Genomic DNA, 19,480 nt, shown 5'->3' with positions numbered 1-19,480 from the left:
CATCTCATCTTTATAGGTGTCTTCTTTTTCCCCAAAGTTGCAAAAGGTTTTGTAAGAATCAGCTTTTAAAAAAGCAAGCTCTGTTGAGCTGGAGACAGTGAACACTGAAACAGTACAGTCCCTTGTAGGTAAAGTTTCCTGCCGAGTTGAGTGTGTGATTGGTCAGCAAAACCTTAGTGAAATACTGAAAAAAAAAAAAAAAATCTTGGAACACCTAAGCGATGAGAATATTATAAACTGATATGGACATACGAGACTGAAATAACTGCATTTACAAGGTCAGCCATATGAACTGCAGGGCTAAAACTTGGCATTCATACTTCGTTTGTGATTTAATGGTGAATATGAATGTTTTTCACATCTTACCATAAGCCCAGTTAAATCCATATAGATCTTACTGTAGACAGGCGTGCTTTTAATCCAGTCCCAAATTGACAGTACATGTGAAGAAAGGCTTATCTGGTGATACTACAGACACGTCCTAGACAAATTCCTCTCACAGCAACAGCGCAGGTGAGGTGCAGAAGAACAGTCAGGTAGGAGCCAGCCTTAACACCCCCAGAAAATTCTTCAGGGTTAAGTTTCAAATGCAGGATGAAGGTTTACATTATTGATGCGGAAAGCTCCCTACAACAGAAACCATGGTGCTTGAGGAGTCAAACTTGCTCAAGAGAAGCCGAGCAAGGACACCCTCGGCACATGAAACATCCAAACAGTTCGTCTGCGGTCGTTACAGGGCAGAGTCTTCACCCATTCAGCTCCTGCTTCCCTGCCCCAGTCTTTTCCTACTAAATTCTCTGACAAAAAAATGCAGCTACATCTCCATATAGACCACCTCTTCCTTCTGGCAATAAACACTATATATGCAATCACAGAAAACAGAATTCTTTAACTGCTGCAAAAGCATTACAGAAAGTCGACTCATTTTTCTAGCCAATCACAAACCACCAAATTAATATCTAAATGAAACCAAAACTTTCTTTTCTTTTTGTGACAGAAGCTAATTGTGTTAGTTACGTAGAAAAGGAGCTCGTTACGGAATAATCGCCGTATAGTAGTTTCAGCAACAGAAAAGTGCAAGGAAGCATACATGAGGAAGTTCAGCTCCTTTGGAACACGGAGGTGTCGTACCCAGGGAGCCTGGGTGAGTTTCTGCTGAACTGCTACCCTTGCCCCATCTACATTTCTTTCAAAGAGCCCCTTTCAAGTTGCATTGAAGGAAACTACCAGCAAGTATTATGATACAAACAAACCAGAACAATGACCAGACGACAGAGGATCAGAGGTCTGCTTGGGAGGCTGAAAACAGCGCACGGACTTGTGGATGCAGTATGAGAACGCATACAGTGCCGGGCTGGAAATGCGTTCCGTTGTGTTGAGAGGTCATAGTACCTATGACCTTATCTGGGTTTAAGAGATTTCAGAAAGACCACACTTCAACTAAACTGAAGTAAAAAAACCACAAACACCTGAAGGTCCTGTTGATGCAATCCGTGCCTAGAACTTTGGCTGATACAGAGAAACACGTCCGCTAAGGCACCCCGAGGCAATCTGACAGTGTGTTGGAGAAAACTTGGTTGTCAGTACCACGTCACTGTGAGAGTAGAGGGAACGGATTTCTTTCAGTGGACTAGCTTCTTTGGGCAAACAGTCGACAAGTTCGCTGCAGTGTGCATCAAATCCCAACAAGCGGATCCCAAAGCCATGCGGGGATGAAATCATTCGGCCATCAGGACTGAAACAGAGTTCTTTGATGTAACCCCGGCCCACATTGGCTTCTTCAATGCAGTGAGTCAATCGCAGGGAACAACGAGGTGAGACAGGGCGCACAGGGGCTCCTTCCTGGAATTCATAGACACAAGTCCACTAAAGGGAGAGGCAGAGAGAGGAACGTTGAAAGAAAGGTAAAGCACTGCGAATCCTCGTTCCCTCCCACTGCATGTTAAGTGAGTAACGCAGGAATGTCCTGTAAGTATCTGTTATCTACTCTTTGATAAGCGTGATGCGAAACACTGAAAACAGGCCACTTCCCTTGGCATCTCCTCCGCTTTGAACTAAGCAAAGCGGCTGTCTAGCATCAGAGCTGCTTTTTTAATTAAATGGATGCTAGATACAATATTTTTTAAATTTAGTTTCTATCTGCAAAGAACAAATCCTAATCCCTTGGCCAGGCACCTGCTCTAATTTAGTAAACATTTAAATGAAATCTACAATAAGTAGAACTCAGCCTACTGTAATTTACAACTGAGCATTGACACTTTGTGCCCTTTACTTCAAAAGGAAAGAAATCTTCAAACAAGAGGGAAACGGACTTTTCAGGGAATGTTATGAACAGCTCTGTAGCCAGTTTGTTACTTGTGAGACAGCCAGAGACTTCAACGTGTAATCTAATTATCTAATCTCAAACCAAATGCAAAACCAGCTCTATGACAAAGTTTAATCATGTTGAAAGACTCAATTTCAGCCACAAGACAAAAGAAGTGTTCTTAGTTTTGCTTCATGTATTCCACTGAAATAAACACAAAGGGGACAATACTAATAAGTATTAACAGAAGAGAGTAAGGCAGACACTAGGACTACGGGAAATTATACCTACATCTATCATCAGTACCACTATAACCCAGTATAATACTTGCATTTTCAAAAAATTTGGTGTTGTATAGTAGTTTGATTGTAAGTTTACAGAACCAGCATTAAGATTTGTAACAAATCTGCTAAGCGTTCATTCAGTCCTCTACACATCTGTAAGAAGTCACCATAACTAAGACTGCCTTTCCTCTAAAAAAAACCCCCACAAATTAACAACAACAATCGCTCCCCCAAAACACCCAGAACCAAACCAAACCCAACTTACATCAGCTATCAAATTAACTAAACTGATTTTATTATTGGTCAAGCATTCAAAGAATCACTTGTCCTTTTGGAAAACAAGTCTCAAACCTCTGTGTCAATGCTCTGCACAACTGTCACGCACCACTAACTTTGAAATAACCCTAGGCAAAAAAAAAAAAAAAAAAAAAAAAAAAAGGTGTTTGCAAAAGGACCATCTGGTGGAATCCAGGTGTTCTGAAGGCTCTGGTTGGGCTTTAAGTTCTAAGTGAACTTGAGTTAACCTGGAAGGTGGTACTTCAGAAGTAGGTGCTCCCAAACACAACCTGCTCTCTCAGACTCTGTCTTTTCCGAGTTCAAGTGTCCTATATTTTGGCAGGTACATATTTTTAAGGCATGTATTTGGCAGCACAGGTACGGCCTGAAAACTTTTAAGAGAGATGTGACCTACATAATATAGTCTGTGAAGGAGCTGGGCAACGGGAGTACTGAATGCAGGATACAAAGTCATATGAGGTTATAAAAAAAAATAAAAATTCATCATCTTGATGTGAAATTAATGCACTTGTAAGCAGAAATAACTGACTAGTTTATTCAAATGCAAACGTACCCCCCAAAACAAGGAAATTTCAATATAGCCGTATGATTGATGTATCTACTCAATGTACTTAAAAAAAAAAAAAACAAAACAAAAACCACCACTGTTTTACCTCCTGGTCATCTGTATTACTTGAGCACCGAAGAAGCGTAGCCCACCCTTTTGGATGTAGCTGTAGTGATGTAATGCAGTTGCCTCGATCTCTTTCTCCAGGAACTTCTGGTGTTAAGACCTCCAAACTATTCCTAGGTGATCCACCTAGCAGAAGGGGAAGGCAACTGTTAAGTCTCAATGAAGTCCATACATCGATCGTCACCCCTCTCATCAGCCTACTGATGACACTTGCATCCGAGTGCTAGAAAAGACAGCACCTTTATAAAAGGATAAATCAAAAGAGCAGTGATATGAACAACGGAGGCTGATACCAATGAGCTCAGTCTCGCTTTTAAATAGCTTCTACTTTGAAATCTGCCTTCAAAGACCTGCATGAAATCACCTCCTATTGTGAGCTAAGTCAGAGCTAACTTTCCACACACATGCCCTTCATTATCATTAAAAAAAAAAAAAAAAAAAAAGTATAAAGAGTGAGGGTTTTTTGTAAGAACTGCTGGTTCTCAAATGTCCTTTCCAAATTCTTTCCAAAGTCTGCTCAACCGCATGCAGCTTGCCTCCCTTTTCCCCCTCACTGCTAGAAAGCTTTTCACAGATAAATCATGCCTGGCATCCAGGTAAGGCTCCTCCTTTTGTTAAGTACCTCTGAGGAACTTAACAACCATGAGTAGGTAAAACTTAACATTACACTTATTTTAAATTGCATATGGTTCACAAAGCGTTTACCGATTTGCCAAATTCACATTGACGCTATGAAGGTTTATCCTAGATTCAGAGGAAGCCTGATAAACACAGGGTCATCAGTCTTCATAGGTCTGCCGTGAGGTGTGACTTACGTGAAGTTTTAATTACAAATGAACAGTCTGTCCACATTTAAGATCTGTTTGCATGCTATTTTTTGGTTTGGTTTTTTTGTTGTAAGATCTGTTTGCATGGCCTTTTTCCACGCTATTGGCTCCTCATGGAGAAACTGCAGATACACATGCCCATCATCAAGAGAAACAAAAAGCAAAACATAGCTCTCGTTGGGGATTTTTGGGGGGCTGGAGTGGGGTGTGGGGTTTTTTTGCCCTAAAGGTCATTCACACAAACTTTGTTCGAGGAAAAAACGCAAGGAAAAGGGAGCACCTCTAGGTAACAACAATAACGTATGAATATTAAAATAAAGATCCTGTTGCTGTTATCAGATTTCTTGGGATAAAAAACTGATTAGATCCCCAGACTGTGGTGTGCAACAGTATTTCATTGGTTTAACACAAGTCATAGCAACACTATTATTTTAAAAGTCACAGAGACAAAACAGCAGCTTTTCACTATTATGCACTTTTAGATGTAAGTCAAAATCCATGATTTTTTATCTTTTCCTACCTTCTCGCTGGGAGGACCGTGACATGTGTTTCTCAGACACTGGACCTGAATCATTTTGGTGACACGGTGAACCAACAGCTCGAGGACCAGAAGAACCTGATGACGTTATGTCTGCAAACAGCATCAGCTACGTGAACAAAACAGCTAAGCACAGCGCGCTTGTGCGCATCCCTCACTTAACCCTCCTCAGAAATGTTAAGTAAAGGGGAAAGGGAAGGCATCTTGTAAAGAAAACAATTTTCAAAGCTCAGTTTATAGGCTAAAATGACCGTGCTCTTTGTGCCTCCTACAAATAAAACTGCCAGCACAACAAACTCTACTGGGGATAAGAGGGGAGCTGCCTTCCTTCCTTCCTTCTTATGCACCATCATCACCAGCCGCTGGGGTATGAATTTTTCCCCAGGCCACTCCCTTTATACCCTGACACCCCAAGCGGCAGAGTTTCTGTCCGGATTTTGCTCTGTTACTGCCAGAAAGCAGGAGCAAGCAAGCAGCGAGACTTCAGAGGAGGCGATTCCTCCAGGTCTGGCTGTCAAGGGCAACCACACCGTTACACATCAGTCAGTAGTAGCTGCTGCAGCTCACACCCGCTCAGCCTGCTCAACACCGGCTTCGGGATTTTTCATGACAGGACCAAGGACAGTAGATAAATAAAGCTAGAGACAAAGCTAGTGACAAAATTATAGAGATTGTAGCCTGTAGCGCTGAAGTCCTGCCACCAGAAATCACCCTAGACACTTTACTCAACAGTAGGTGTGTGTGACCCCTGAACAAAAGAGCAGCTACCATGCCAAAGCGTTCTTCAGCAGGATCCTTCCAACTCCACCTCTGCCGCCTTTTGCTAGCTAAGAGTATCCCGTAAACAACCTCTAACACAGAAGCCACCATGGCCTTCCATAAGCATTCACCTGAACTTGAGGTTGTCCTCCTAGCTCTTAAAATTGGGTAGCTGCCAACCTCTAAAGATTTGTTTAGGTCAAGGTCGTGCAAAATCAGAAGATATCCAGAGGAGGTTGAGATCAGCATTTTGGAACAGTCTGGCGTCAGCCTCATTCGCATAAGAAAACGGGTGTGAAAAAACTTCTTGTGGGGACATCCATCTTCTGTGCACCTGGGCAGCGAAAAAAAGCAAAAGAAGTGGCTGCAATTAGCTTTGATTCAAGCACCTAACCATGTTCAGAAAGTCCAAGATGCACTAAGCATCCTTCTTCATTTTTTGAGTACTGCTTTACACTACTTAAATCAGATTTTAATGAAACGACACAAGTCGCATTTTCATACTAGCACAGCAGCAAAGACAGAACCTTTTCAAAAAGGAAGGACTACGTTTTGGCACATCAGCAAGAAAAGCTCTCCTTTTAGCTACTGGACTATTACCATATAAAGGTGATCCAAGTTCTCAGTAAGGGTTATAAACTAATCTCAGTATTTAAGAACGCGTTAGAGCAACATTCAAAGCAGCAGGCTTTCGGTCTTGTGCAGAAGAACCCTACCCTTTTGTTTGTATTCTAGAAACGCAACTGCACGAACACAGCCACCTACCTGTTTGTGTCCCAAATGATCACATTTCCATCAAACCCGGATGTCACTAGTAATCTCGTATTGGTATCATACTCGATGTTCTTAACCCAGCTGGTGTGACCATGTAAAGTGCACACTTTGGTGTTCAGCTTTCTCAAATCCCAAAGTGCTATTGTAGTGTCATCAGAACAGGTCGCAAAGAGTCGATTATCTAGAAACCTGAAGATGGGAGAGAAACACTGTGGCTGCTCAGTGCCTTTTAGATATTCCTACGCAGAAATCTAAGCTATCACAGAAATAAGAGTGATCACACAAAAAAAAAAAAAACCCACACAGCAAAATATTTGCCAATAAAACAGTTCAATTAATAACCAGTTATGTTGGGATACCAACCAGTAGTACATCTGTAGTAGCCAACAAGTAAACCCACAGAAGCATGGCTGAAGGTTTTTGGGTGGGTTTGTTTTGTTTTTTTACGATTCATGTAAAGATCACACAACCACCAAACCACCAGTGGAACAAATGCTCACACAGAATCTGTGTGGTAACCAAATTAGTTACCCATCTGGAAAATACTCAGGTTTAAACTTACCAAGTCTTTACAAGACACAAACGTCCTAAGGACTGGTCAGCTTTGACACCACTGCATTTCTGCCAGATTCTTTCACTATTACAGACAGGCAGCACCAGAAGGCACGGGAATTCCATCATCATTTCAGACTACACAAGATCCTATCAGCTCGTAATTAAGCACATGCTCTTCTTAACTCTCATTTCTACCCACATACTCTTCCCCTGCTATATTGTAAATCTTCCTCTCTTCTCCACCACAAACGTAACTCAAAGGAGGCTTTTAAAATAAATATCACCTTTTGTTAGTCCTCTACCGCTTTTAAACCTTGCTGCTCTGTATGGCACACATTCCGCTAGCTCAGCCGAAACACACGGTGCCCACGTCTCCCTTAGCAACGCCTGCACACCCCCACCTCTGAGGTGGTCCGTACCACACACGGTTGCCTTGGCATGCAATGTAGTCAGCCCCCAACGAAAGCTCTCACCAGATCTCGTCCCCAGGTGGCACAGGCAGCAGTGGAACCACCTGTCCTGGGAACGCTCAGCACCAGGCTTCTCAGGGCGCTGGTGAGGCAACCCAAAGCCCTGGGCTAACCAGCAGGCCGTTACAGATGACAGGTCTCCCAAAGGCCCTTGCCAAGAAGCCCTCCTGCCACTTTTGTGACGCGGCCACAGCCCTGCACAGATGCCTGGGGCTCACCGCACGTCTGCACCGAGCACACCTCAAAGCTGGCCCTGTGGTTTTGCACGCAGTATTGCTATCTTGGAAACACGTACCAGATTTCAAACCGAACACTGGCCGCTGTTTGCACGTTTCCCTAGAACCTTAACTTCCTTCCACCCTTGCTCATCTTTTGCTTTGGAGCCTGTCCACCCCCGCAGTGCCCCAGGAGCACTGCTCGCTGCAGCTGCGGAGCCAGGAGGAGCCATGCAGACCTCCCACATCAAGGAACGTTTGGTACCACCTGGACAACCTCAATAATCTTCATTAAAAACCAAGGGACCCACCCCTTCTGCCTTTTCTTCCCCCACACTACTACAGTTCATGTGTTTGAAGCAGACACACGAAGTTGGGCTTTTCAAATGTGCGAAACCAGGTACACGTATCAAAGTGCAAGTGCACAGCACTGTTGAGGGTAGAGAATTTCAGATCATCTTTGGAAGTAGCAGCTGCACAAGTGGCACAAGCTACCCAAATTTACTAACTCCTTTAATACAGTCGTACATGTGAGATGGATCAGGTTAAGTACTTAGCCTGTTCAGGTGGTAATTCTTTACCACGATCATTTCTGGTCTTCAGCCAAAAGTCAATGTATGTATCACTCTTGCCTGGAGTCACACGAAGCAGCCTGACCACCTTCAAATCATTACAGAACAAAAGAATAGCTCATGTGAAAACACTCCATCAGAAAGAAGGGGCTAGAAGGGCTAGAATTCAGCACTGAATTTAGAAGTTACTGAAGCAAACACAAGACTTTTCAAAAACAGCTACTGAGGACAAGCCTTTGTTTGAAAGTGCACCTAGACAAGTTATTTGGTTCACAGAGAAAAATCACTGGATGGAATTATTTCACAGATCAATGTTTATCATACTCCATTCCCACTGCAATTTATGCATGCCCTTTTAGGAGGACAAAGCATACTGGTTTAGGTTTGTAATTCATGCCTGAAGAAGGCACTTGGAAAAAAAAAAAAAAAAAAAAGAGCCCCACCTGACGTAAAAGGGAAAATAAAACCTATCTGAGTAACACCAGAAGCAGCTTCACATGAATGCTAAGGCAAGAACAATCTAGCAGAGACGTGTCGTTACCCCTAGAAACAGCATTTTATCTCTTTAAGACTTGGAACCAGACTACATCATGTAAAAATAGCAACAACCTCAATGAAAAATAACCAACTACAATGGGAAGAATCCCACAGTTCAGATTTTCAGGGCAAGTCAAACAGTACACCTCTTGCCTGTAAAAATCCAACATTTGCTACAGGCAACTCTGCTTCACCCACCACAAACAGGTTTTGGAAGAAATTGACTGGGAGGTACAAATGATACCGGACAGCTTTCATATAGGGGATGGCCAAGTAGACTAGGATTCACTTGAAAAACATCTTCTTTAAGGTGCGTATGACGCTGGCACATAAAACTGACTGGCACGGAGAAAGTAAATAGAGATTATCTTCCTCCTTAAGAAAACAAAAAAACTTAAGAGGGCCTCAAACTAACCTAGCAATTTTAAGAAAGACTAACAAATACTCTGTGAAACACAGCTGTGCCCTGGAGCTCTGTTATGGGAGAGTTTTAGGTAAGCTCAAAACCTGATCAAATTCAGGTGGAAATACAATGTCTGCTTCAGATGATTACGCACAAATCTGCAGTGACTGTGACAGAGGAATTACTTGCTTTTAAAAAGAAAAAGAGAGGAGGAAAAATGGAAGTATCTATAGCGAATTGGACAAATTTGGGTAAGAACCTAAGAGAATTAAGTGTAACTAAACCCAACTGTAAACCATTGTTCAAAGCGTATAAGAAGTTTTACTATGTGTTAAGAGGTGTGCTAGCTGTGTGGATCTGGGACCTGGCATCCACCTCTGTGCAGAGACGCAACAAACAAGTACCTCTGTGTGTGTGGACTGGCTCTTGCAGACTGTGTGAAGTACCCAGATTTGCTGGAAGATGACCAACACACGCTTCCTTGCTGGTAAGTACCTCTGAGGCACCTGCGACAGGGCGCAGCAGTAACGGTGTTTGGTTTTTCAGTGCTTACTACAAGGAATTTCTGTAGTGCTACAGTGCCTGGTGTCCTACTCATTAAGCGGAAGCAATACTCCAGGTAATGCTGTATTAATCATCTGTTACCAAATACAGTTAACTTCCTTGTAGGCAAGTTTGTAACAACACACAAATGCCAGGGACATGCTGGAAAACAGAAAAAGATGCCAACATCCTACAAAGGCAAAACAAAGCTTTAAGAAGCATTTTAAAGGAAAGCAGAAAAGTTTACTACACATTGCCAGTCTAGTAATTAACAGTAGATCTGAGAGTTATCTGCTTGGAGGTAGTACCGGTATATTTATATAAATCAAACTACAGAGAGAAAAGACATTTAAGGACCAAGAACGGATGTACAAAGCCTCACAGACAGCCAAAGTTGAAAGAAAGGTATGAATAAGAGAAAAAAGTGGCAGGAAGTTTCAGTGCTGTTCTCAACCAAGTAATAAGATAAATTTTCAAGACCAGCACAGCTGACTGCAACAGAGACAGCTAAACGGTCAAGGGGCACGCAACAGAACTCTCTTTGTAAAACATGACCCAGACTCACTCACTTCAAACCCTAGCAAGAGCAGTATGGATGTAAGGATCAGATGCTGAATCAGGGATGTATGAAAATCAAAATAAATCCGGTTTGCCTTTGCCTTCCAATCTCTCGGTAACATGGCTTGATTTCGCACCCAGCTTTATCTAAAAACTAAGCACGTTTAAAGCACAACCGCTGGCATGCAAGACGCGAAAAGCTGTATTTCCTTACAGGAAAGCATGTTCTCAACATCTCTTCATCTATTTGTGCCAGCTAGCCCCAGCTTTTACTTCAGCTTTTCTGAAAGAAATCCAACTGATGTAAAACTTCAGCCTCTTGAAAAAGGACAAGCAGTTTCAGGAAAACATCAGTTTCTCTGACAAATGTGTAAAGGCACTGGCACCCCTCATTCAGCTCTTTTGAGAGGAAACGCTCAGATTGCTTCCACAAGTTTTCTTGGGGGATTTTTCGTTTGGGTTTAGGGTTTGGGTTGGGTTGGGTTTTTTGCTTTGAGAATCTGAGTGAAGACAGGCTGCAACATTGTCCACAAGATTAAGAAGTGCCTTAAGTTCACATGTCAAAGTCTATCCTCAGACCCAGAACAGCTACAAATAATAGAAATTAAAAGGAAAAACACTACATGACAAAAATACTGAAGGTCTGGGTTCCTGTGCTTGCTGATTCCAACTTCATCCTAAGAATCAGACAAAGGATTTAAACCATAAAGACTGAGTTTAAGTTGAATTGAGGAAGCCTTTCCCCTTTCCCAGCTCTTCTATACCATACCTATATCTAAAGCAGCCAATCTTTCTTCGGAAATCTCTATGCAGCTAGGGCAGTTACGCTTACAATTCAAAATACCAGCCGTATTCACATGAATAGCTACAGTCTCAGACTTGCCAAAATCAAACACTACCTGTTACGTTGATTTACTACGTTCATGCAGGGCATTCCAAAGGGCAGGTAAACCAAGTAGTAGTAACTTAACACTCTTCCCGTCCCCAAAACTGCAGCTCCTCCACCAACAAAACCACCTGTCAGCATTATATACCACCACTTTCAGACTCCTCCTCTTCCCCCTTCCAGCATTTCCCGACCTCCAGTGCCAAAGAGAAGGAAAATGGCACAAAGCACACTGCAGCCTAACGGCATCGCAAAACCCACGCTCTCCAAGCAAGTGCCCAACACAAACTTACCACGCTGTTGTAAGAAAAGCATCTATGGCGGAGACAAAATATTCCTTCTGACCTACCTGATGTTATTGACACAGTCCTCATGAGCTTCGGAGAGAGTTTTGATGTGCTTTGAAGATATTGGGTCAAAAAGCAGTACTTCAGTCTGTTCACAAGCAACAGTCAACACTGACCTGCAGGGTAGCAGAACAAAGCAGAAACATTTGTATTCAGTAAGAGACACGACACCTGTGCGCATCCAGCTAACCTCCCTTTCCCTGTCCTCACAGAAACACAGCTTCACCGTCAATTAGCTTCGCTTTCTGCTTACGCTGCAGAGAGTTTGCAGCAGTGTTGATATTTTTGTACTGCCTTCTTGCAGATGCCTATTCTCCGGCACCTAACACACAAAACACGCAGAAAATACCACGGCGTTTTATTCCGGAGAACTTAACTTCTCTAACTCCTTTTTGAGAGACCGTGACTCTTCTCCTACCTGGCTGTGGCACAGCTGGTGCATTTGCTGGAAAGACCACATGATCTTTTAATTAACTTTTTTTTTTTTTTTAACATGAAAGGTGGGGTTTTTGTTATGTACTTCACAGATCCAACGATGGCATTATTTAAATCACACACTTAAGTGTGTTTTGGGGTTGGTGGGTTTGGGGTGGGGTTTTTTTCAGAAGTTACTTGAGGGAGATTTGCCCCAACACTGCAGTGAGTGCATGAACTCCATGGTTCCTGTCTGGGAAGAAAGAAGAATCAAAGCGCTGGCATGAAAACCTGCTGTGTCACTCATGTGGGGATTATTTGCTTCATGCTGCAGGAAAGAAAAATCATTTAAAAAAAAAAAAAAAGACAACAGCATCTACTCTGGAATTCTACTGCAAATTTCCCAGACGCCTGTGCCCATGCCATGGTATCCCTCTGTCCGTTCCCTGGCAACACTTTTTTTTTTTTTTTTTTGGGGGGGGGCACGTGCATAAGCCAACAACCCGCGAGCCACCTTCGGATAACTTACACTCTGTCACTGCGCTAACCCAACATAGGGTAAGAACCCTCTCCCATCTCCCTCCTTTTATCAGCTATGACAATATTTCCCCCCCCAAGACCTTAACAGACGTCACCCCAGCCACACCACCACTTTTGTAACGAGCAGCCAGCGCCGAAGTCCACCAGCCAGCTTCTTGAGGTTAAAAACATACCGTCTCCTCATCTCCTTCCGTAACACTGCCTTTGACAGCGAATTGTTTGGCACCCACCCAAAAGCAGCATAAAGATGACATTCAGACTGTGTATTCAGAAGAAGTGTTTTTAAAGTGAACTGCAAAGCACAGCGTCCTTCCCCAATAATCCAAACTCAAGCAGCTCTGCTGACAGCGTGCATTTTGCTACATCACAGTACGAAGCCAGTAAATGCTAAAGGCAGAAGACCGGTTCAAACATTTCTTTCAAATGCCTAGACTTTCTGCGGCTGAGTCATTTTTTCACTGAAACCTTACATAACAAAGTTTTAAAAAGTTTTTTGAATGAGCAAGAAGTCATGCTATCAGACATCACAAGCTATTAACTACGGAGAAAAAGAGTCTTCTGACAAAAGGTATCGTTTTCTAAATGCAGTAGTGGTGGCGTGCCGGTCAAAGGCAGCAACAGCAGGGCACTGGCGTCAGTTTAAATTGGGCGTTAGTAGAGAGTCAGGCTGGGAACATGGCTCATCGTTATCCATGCTTTTTGAGATGGATTTCACAACCACGCTGCCATTACTACTCTTAGGACACAGAATAACCCAGATCAAGACTTAGTACTTTAGTGCATCACCTAATTCACTTGCCAAAACCAGAACAAATTCCAAGAACTACAACTTCAAGGATATTAATTCTTTTAAAGAAAAAGAAAAAAAAAAACAACCACCAAACAAAACACCAGCATCTTTTCTTTCCCACATGAAGACCTCTGTGTATCCATTTAAAGGTTTTCTCAGAGGAAAAAAACCCAGGACTTTGTCCAGAATACACGTTATTTGTGAATGAGTCCAGAGAGATCTCTGCAGAGCATTCACAGGGGGCCCAACAAGCACAGAAAACACCAACTTCGCAGCATGGGCAGCCTGCCTGGCTTTGCACCAGCCTCTCCCGGGCTGTTGACACATACTGGGTTCATGTACGTTGAAGAAGTCCAAGTACAGTGACAGTGAACGGTGGCCTGCTAAACTAGTGAAGCTGACCTCCAGGAAAGCTGAGAAGTTCCTCTGACCAGTACAGCAGTGTTAAGGCAAGAGGGCAGCCACCTGCTGTCCACAAAGTCAGCGCTTGAGGAGCAGCATTCCAAGGGCAGGCTGGACCTAACCGGCAGCACTCACCCAGCCGAAAGGCCAGACTCCCGGCGTGGCCCGAGAACAGTGCTTTGTGGAGCCAGAAGCCAACAGAAGGGGCAAGGAACAGCGATGCAGCACCAATAACCACAGCTGGTTCCCCTGAGAGGGGCTCCAGGGAGACCAGAAGTCTCCATCGCACAGGACGGGTCTGACCAGGTCTTGTGACTGCTCCAAGCCGAGCCTAACCAGCAAAGGCTCATGCAGAAGCGAGCATGGTTTGGGCTGTTTCACTTATTGAAGTATTAAAGTAAAGGTATTAAAGGCGACTGAGGTTCAGTGTCATGCCCCAACCTACGCCCAACACCACTTGCAGCCTCCTGGGCCAAGCCCTGCAGCCACGCAAAACGCCAGGTCTGTGGGCGCGTTCCTTCGGCAGCAGAACTTTTTTGCTGGGCTCGTTTTCGGCCAGGGGAGGTCCCTGGTTCAGCTCACCATACAGCCTCACAAGCATCAGGCACAAGAGGGGGGCAGGCAGAACCCAAAAATCACCCCTTTTGCCAGAAACGTGCACAAATAACCTTAAAGCGCAGCCCAGGCGTACTGCTACTACAGCTGACGATTCCCACACCAGTACGGAACATCCGCCTGCGGGGTATTCTTGCAATTCAGTCACCGTGGCTAAGCCAGCAGAGCAATCCCGTCCAGCTTCTTTGTGCCACCAAGCACAGCAGCCAGGACCCCGGCGCCCTGCCAACCTTAAGCACACACACGGCTGGGGAATCTACAAAAGAAATGGTTTTCCAGCAACAGTCACCTGGGAATGGTTTTGATTGTTTCCGGAGCTTAAACTTTATCCTCCTGAGAAAAAGAGAGGAACAAATAAGGAGTTGAACCTCAGATTTACAGCACAACCATGGCAAAACCATCACCAGTTCAGGTGCTCCTGGAAACCAGAGCTCTGTCTTGATGAAAATTCACTGAAAACAGAAAAAGCAGACCAGCCAGCGAGGGTGACAAAGATTTTAATTCTGACTTAGCCACACCGTGGGTTTTAATTCTGGCTTATCCACACCGTGAGACCACCCTAGGCTGCAAGAAAACGTCAGCTACAAGCACAGCGTGCGCCAGAAGGGATGCGAGCATCTCCTGCCCAGCTGGCTGGGCCCCGAGCCGGGGCGCCAGGGCTTGCTCGGCTCCGGCCGAACCCGGCCGCCGCCCGCTGCCGCCGGTACAGCCGCGTACCGCAACGCGGGAGCCCTCGGTGCGTAACCACGTCCCGCGCCCGGCAGCGCCCGGAGCGGCCCGACAGGCTCCCGCCGCCCTAAAGCCACGGTGCCCCAGCCCGGCTCTCCGCCCTGCGCCTCGGCCGCGGCCTCCGCTCCTGCGGGCAGGGCCGCGGAGGCGCCGGCGCAGCCCCGGGCAGCGGGCCCAGGCCGCCGCCCCAGCCCCGGGCCCCCCCACCCCACCCCGGGGCCTCCCGCGGAGCCCGGCCGGGCGGGGTGCGCGCACCCCACCGCTCGCTCCGCCCGGGACGGCGGGGCCCGGGGGCAGCCCCACGCGCGGCCCGTACCCGTCGGGCGAGTACTCCAGGTTGAAGACGGCGCCGTGCGTGCGGGTGCTGAGGTACACGGAGTCGGCGGGCTGGATGGAGCCGTACAGCCCGGTCATGGCGCGGAAGGTATCCCGCGCCGGGTCCACGGCGGCGCTGCGGCCCAGGCAGCGCCCGCGCAGCCAGCCGAACAGCCCGCCGCCGGGGGGCGGGCCGCGGGGGGGCGGCCGGCGGCTCCATGCCGGCGGGCGAGCCGGGCCCCGGGACGGGCCGGGCCGCTGGCCCCTGCCCGGGGGACCTTCGCCTCCGCGCTCATCGCGCCGCCCGCCGCCCTCCGCCCTGCCGGCCGCCCCGCGCCTGCGCGCCGCCCCACGTGACCGCGGCGGGGCCGCGTCTTCCGGGAGCCGCCGCCGTGCCCGGCCGGAGCGCCCGTTCCTCCGCCGGGGCAGCGACGGGGGGCACCGGGTCGGCGCGAGCCCAGGCACGCGTCACCCGCCGAGCGCCCGGACCGCGGCCTCCCCGAGCACGGCAGCGGAGCCGCCGGTTATCCCGGGAGTCTCGCCGGGCGCAGCGGGGAGGGAAGGCGCCCGGCGCTGCCCCTGTCACCCGTCTACGCGGTCCGAAACAAGCCGCGCCCGGTGCGGAGTGCGAACCCGGTGCGGAGTGCGAGCCCGGTCCGTCCGTCGGGGCGCGGGCACCGGGAGCGCCGCCGGGCGTGCCGTGCTGCCCATCGCGTGGGCTCCGGGCTTTGCGACGAGCTATGCGATCGGACGCGGCAGAAAAGGCAGTTCTGATGCCTGTGCCCCCCCCCCCCCCCCCCCCCCCCCCCCCCCCCCCCCCCGCCGTTCTCACGGTCGATACCGTGTCTCTCCAGCTCCTGGCGATGCTCTTCGGTGATGGCAGCTCGAGAGACTGCAAGAGCGAACTCCAGCGCTGGCCAGCTCCCAGTATACAATGGTCTGTGAGAAGACACAACCCAGAGGTAGCACAGACAGCCCCAGCAAATAAGTCTTAACTGGCTGACCACCTTTTATGCTCCGCAAACCAAAGAGATGGCAGTACGTCTTCCTCGGCACCCAAACCAGATGGCCCGGCTATCATCGATCAAAAGACTCCTCTGTTTTACCGCCCTTCTCATCTTGGGGACTCTGGCGGTTTCGCTGAGCAAGCCATGGAGGAGTTTTTGAAACACAACCCAACCCTTCCGGGATGCTGGTAGCAAGTTCCTCCACAGACCAGATCAAAATGGCAAAGGACGCAGGCAGCAGGATGAATGCTATGCAGGTCAACAGTCCCTCCCCACATCCTCCTCAGAAGGTGGATGAAGATACACAGGCCCTCACCTCGAGGTCCTCCCCCACCCCAGCTACTGGTTTGGTTGCTCACCAGTAATGCTACTAAGCCAGGTATTGAGTTAGGGCTCCAGACGCGTCAGGATTGCTGGGCACCACGTAGACTTTAAGGAACAAAACTTCAGGTAAAAAAAGACATGAGAGGGTCATTCCCACCTCCCAAAGGACCACGCAAAGGAGGTGGGGTGCAGTTACTTTTTGAAGGTCCCTTCCAACCCAAACCAGTGTTTCTATGATCATCCATGCAACCAATTCACCTGGGCGGCTGCTTGTGAGGTACCCAATTATGATGAGAGACATGAGATCTGGCCAACAGGAAGACAACAGTTCTGCATAACAGGAAAATTCAGAGGACCAAAATTGCTTGCTCACCGAGTAGGAAGCTGGGTTGGTACGTGTACATCTCAGAGGCAAATGGCTAGGAAGGGTGTCGTCTGTTCTTCCCCTTGCTTTATTGTTACTTTTACGGAAAAGCGCAGTGTTTAAAAGCTGCTAAGCAAGTTTCAGGCAAGTAAACTATTGGCAGCTTTTGAAGGCAGAAAGAAACAACCAAAAAGAACAGGGAGGGACCCTAGGACTGGGGCTTTGCGAACCTCTAGTGACCACTAGATAGACAAACCGTAGCTTCTACAGGAGCGTCTAGCCCAGTGACTGCTCTAAAGAAGCTGTGGAAAAGGTGGCTGTGCCTTGCTATACTCAGAATCAATCCCAACCCATTTTCACAGCTTCACAACAGCGCTGAGGGTCTGAGGAACTTACCTGGCTGCATATCAGCACTCATGCTCTTTGCCTTTTTTTAAGATAGGTAGCAGCAGGGTTTCTTCAAAACTACATTTCACAGGGAAGATCAGGGTCCCTCCTGCTCCCCATAAAAGCTACTGCTTTACTGGACTTTGAAAACATTTCCATAAAACCAGTGTCTTCTAAGAGCATAAACCTCCTGGCTAAAGAGGAGTCACAAGAAGAGATCTTCTTGCTCTGGTTCAGTGCCAGAAGGTAGCAATGCTGCAAACGGTACAGGAGAGATGCTGAAGAGGGTGGGATCCAAAACAGTCCTACTCTTCAAGTCAAACAAAAAAAAAAGGTATGGGAATGAGAAGGGAAAAAAAAGACCCTCATACAGCTAGGGGCATGGCTTCATGCCAGCAGCACAAGCGGAGCAGAAAGCTTCACACAGAGACTGCACGTATGATGTGGGAGAGGCATAAGGCTGTGCTTCTAGTGAGCCCCCAGAACCTGCCGAGACCCTCCTCCCAAGCTCTCATCTCCCATAAGCAGGAGGAGCAGCCTACACGCGCCAGCTTAGTTGACAAAAATCTAGCTTTTACCAACGTACCTGCAGAGCAAAAGCAACGACAACAGGCCCCGTCGGTGCCCTACCCAGCAGGAAACATGAAGGAGGAACAGGCAGTCCTCAGGCTGCGTTTTCCCCGAAGGCTGGAGAGCCACGCGGAGTTCCCTACAGCCAGCTCGCCCTCATCTCCACGCTGGGCACGCAGAGGCTGCCTGCCTGCTGCACGGGCATCCCAGCACACAGCAAGCACTTCATTCCTCTCCCTGCTGCTGCAGGGTACAGGCACCTCTGCCTCCAGGCTCCCCAGTGCAACTGTATTAGATCCGGCCGAGCCCCCCTCGCAGCCCTCGTGCTGTGCTTGTGTTGGTAGCTAGAAAGGTGGTGAGAACACACTAGTGTTTCGGCTGCCGCTGAGCAGTATTCGCGTGGCATCAAGGCTGTGTCTCCAACCTTACCCACCCAGTAGGCTGAGAGTGGGCAGGATCTTGGGAAGGGACACAGCCAGGACAGCTGATCCAAAGTGACATTCCATACCATATGATGTCTGCTCAGATATAAAAGCTAAGAGAAAGGAGGAGGAAAGGGGGGCGGGGGGGGGGGGGGGGGGGGGGGGGGGGCAGGGAAACCTTGCTAGTTGCACTGTTTGTATTCCAGAGCAACTGCTATGGGTACAGAAGCCCTGCTTCCCTGAACATCACCTGCTGATGGGGAAGTAAGGAATAACATCTTTTGTTTTTGGGTTTTTTTTCACTTCTGCATGCGCAACTTTTGCCGTTGCTTCATTAAACAGCCTTTATCGTGACCCACAATTATTTTTTTTCTATCTTACTTGCTCCCCCTCTTCCCTTTTCTGCTGAGGAGGGGCACGATAGAAGAGCGTGGTGAGCATGTGGCATCCAGCCAAGGTCAACCCACCACAGCAGCGCATCACGTGCTAGAGGGCACAGCCTTCCTCACACAAATTTTTCACACTGCTTGCGGGCAGCTCATCACCAAGAACTGTTGGGAAGGCAGGCAGGCTCAGCAAGGACCTGCCCCTCCCTCGGGAGCTGTTTTACACTGGGCTCTTGGCGGTGACCCAACTTGAGCCACGCTGTGGCTGCAGTGCCTGGCTGCATAACCCTGCTGGGTCTGGAACCTGACTGACACCCTCGCAAGCCGATTTTCTGGCTTGATCTTGGATCTTGCCTTGTCCCTATGGACTTGCCTGGGAAATCTGGCTGACCCTGGTCACCACCACCAGATTTGCCGTGCTCCGGTAATATGAGGCCACAGCCTTTCCCATGAAACCAGTGCCTCTGTCTGCACCCTTCCAGCACACTCGGTTCTTGGCTCATCTTCCCTTAGGCAGCGGCCTTTCCTTTCTTTGTTGTGACACAGAGCACAGTGCAGTGAGGCAGCAGAGCTCGGCTTAAGAGCTGCTTTTTAACCACAAGCTAAAAAGCATGAAGCTGAAAGCAATACAAGTGAAGCCAGAAGCAGCTGTGCAGTTCTAGCCTCTGCCAG

General features: G+C 47.6%; 1 protein-coding gene across 1 annotated transcript; it reads right to left on the bottom strand.

Annotated features, from left to right (window-relative positions):
- Positions 1-398: 398 nt before the first annotated feature.
- LOC121080652 (DDB1- and CUL4-associated factor 10-like) lies at positions 399-16,059 on the bottom strand. The gene is made up of 8 exons (XM_040578792.1): positions 15,935-16,059; positions 15,350-15,763; positions 11,546-11,659; positions 6,449-6,646; positions 5,815-6,017; positions 4,907-5,017; positions 3,540-3,685; positions 399-1,866 (listed from the first exon to the last, which is right to left on the bottom strand). The coding sequence occupies exons 1-8, from the start codon at positions 16,057-16,059 to the stop codon at positions 1,498-1,500; spliced, it is 1,680 nt and encodes a 559-aa protein (XP_040434726.1). The 3' UTR covers positions 399-1,497.
- Between the last annotated feature and the right edge of the window lie 3,421 nt (positions 16,060-19,480).

Source organism: Falco naumanni, chromosome W (assembly GCF_017639655.2).
Source record: "Falco naumanni isolate bFalNau1 chromosome W, bFalNau1.pat, whole genome shotgun sequence".
NCBI lineage: Eukaryota > Metazoa > Chordata > Aves > Falconiformes > Falconidae > Falco > Falco naumanni.
This window is presented reverse-complemented; position numbering and strand designations above follow the sequence as displayed.

What these genes read in the sequence shown, in the direction of transcription:
- LOC121080652 (XM_040578792.1), bottom strand. Translation starts at nt 16,059, where the DNA reads ATGGGCAGCACGGCACGCCCGGCGGCGCTCCCGGTGCCCGCGCCCCGA. An exon ending in GTTTCGGACCGCGTAGACGG is followed by an intron (nt 15,764 to 15,934) that starts GTGACAGGGGCA and finishes GCCCCGGCGGAG; the next exon opens with GAACGGGCGCTCCGGCCGGG. An exon ending in CTGGAGTACTCGCCCGACGG is followed by an intron (nt 11,660 to 15,349) that starts GTACGGGCCGCG and finishes GCTACCCTGCAG; the next exon opens with GTCAGTGTTGACTGTTGCTT.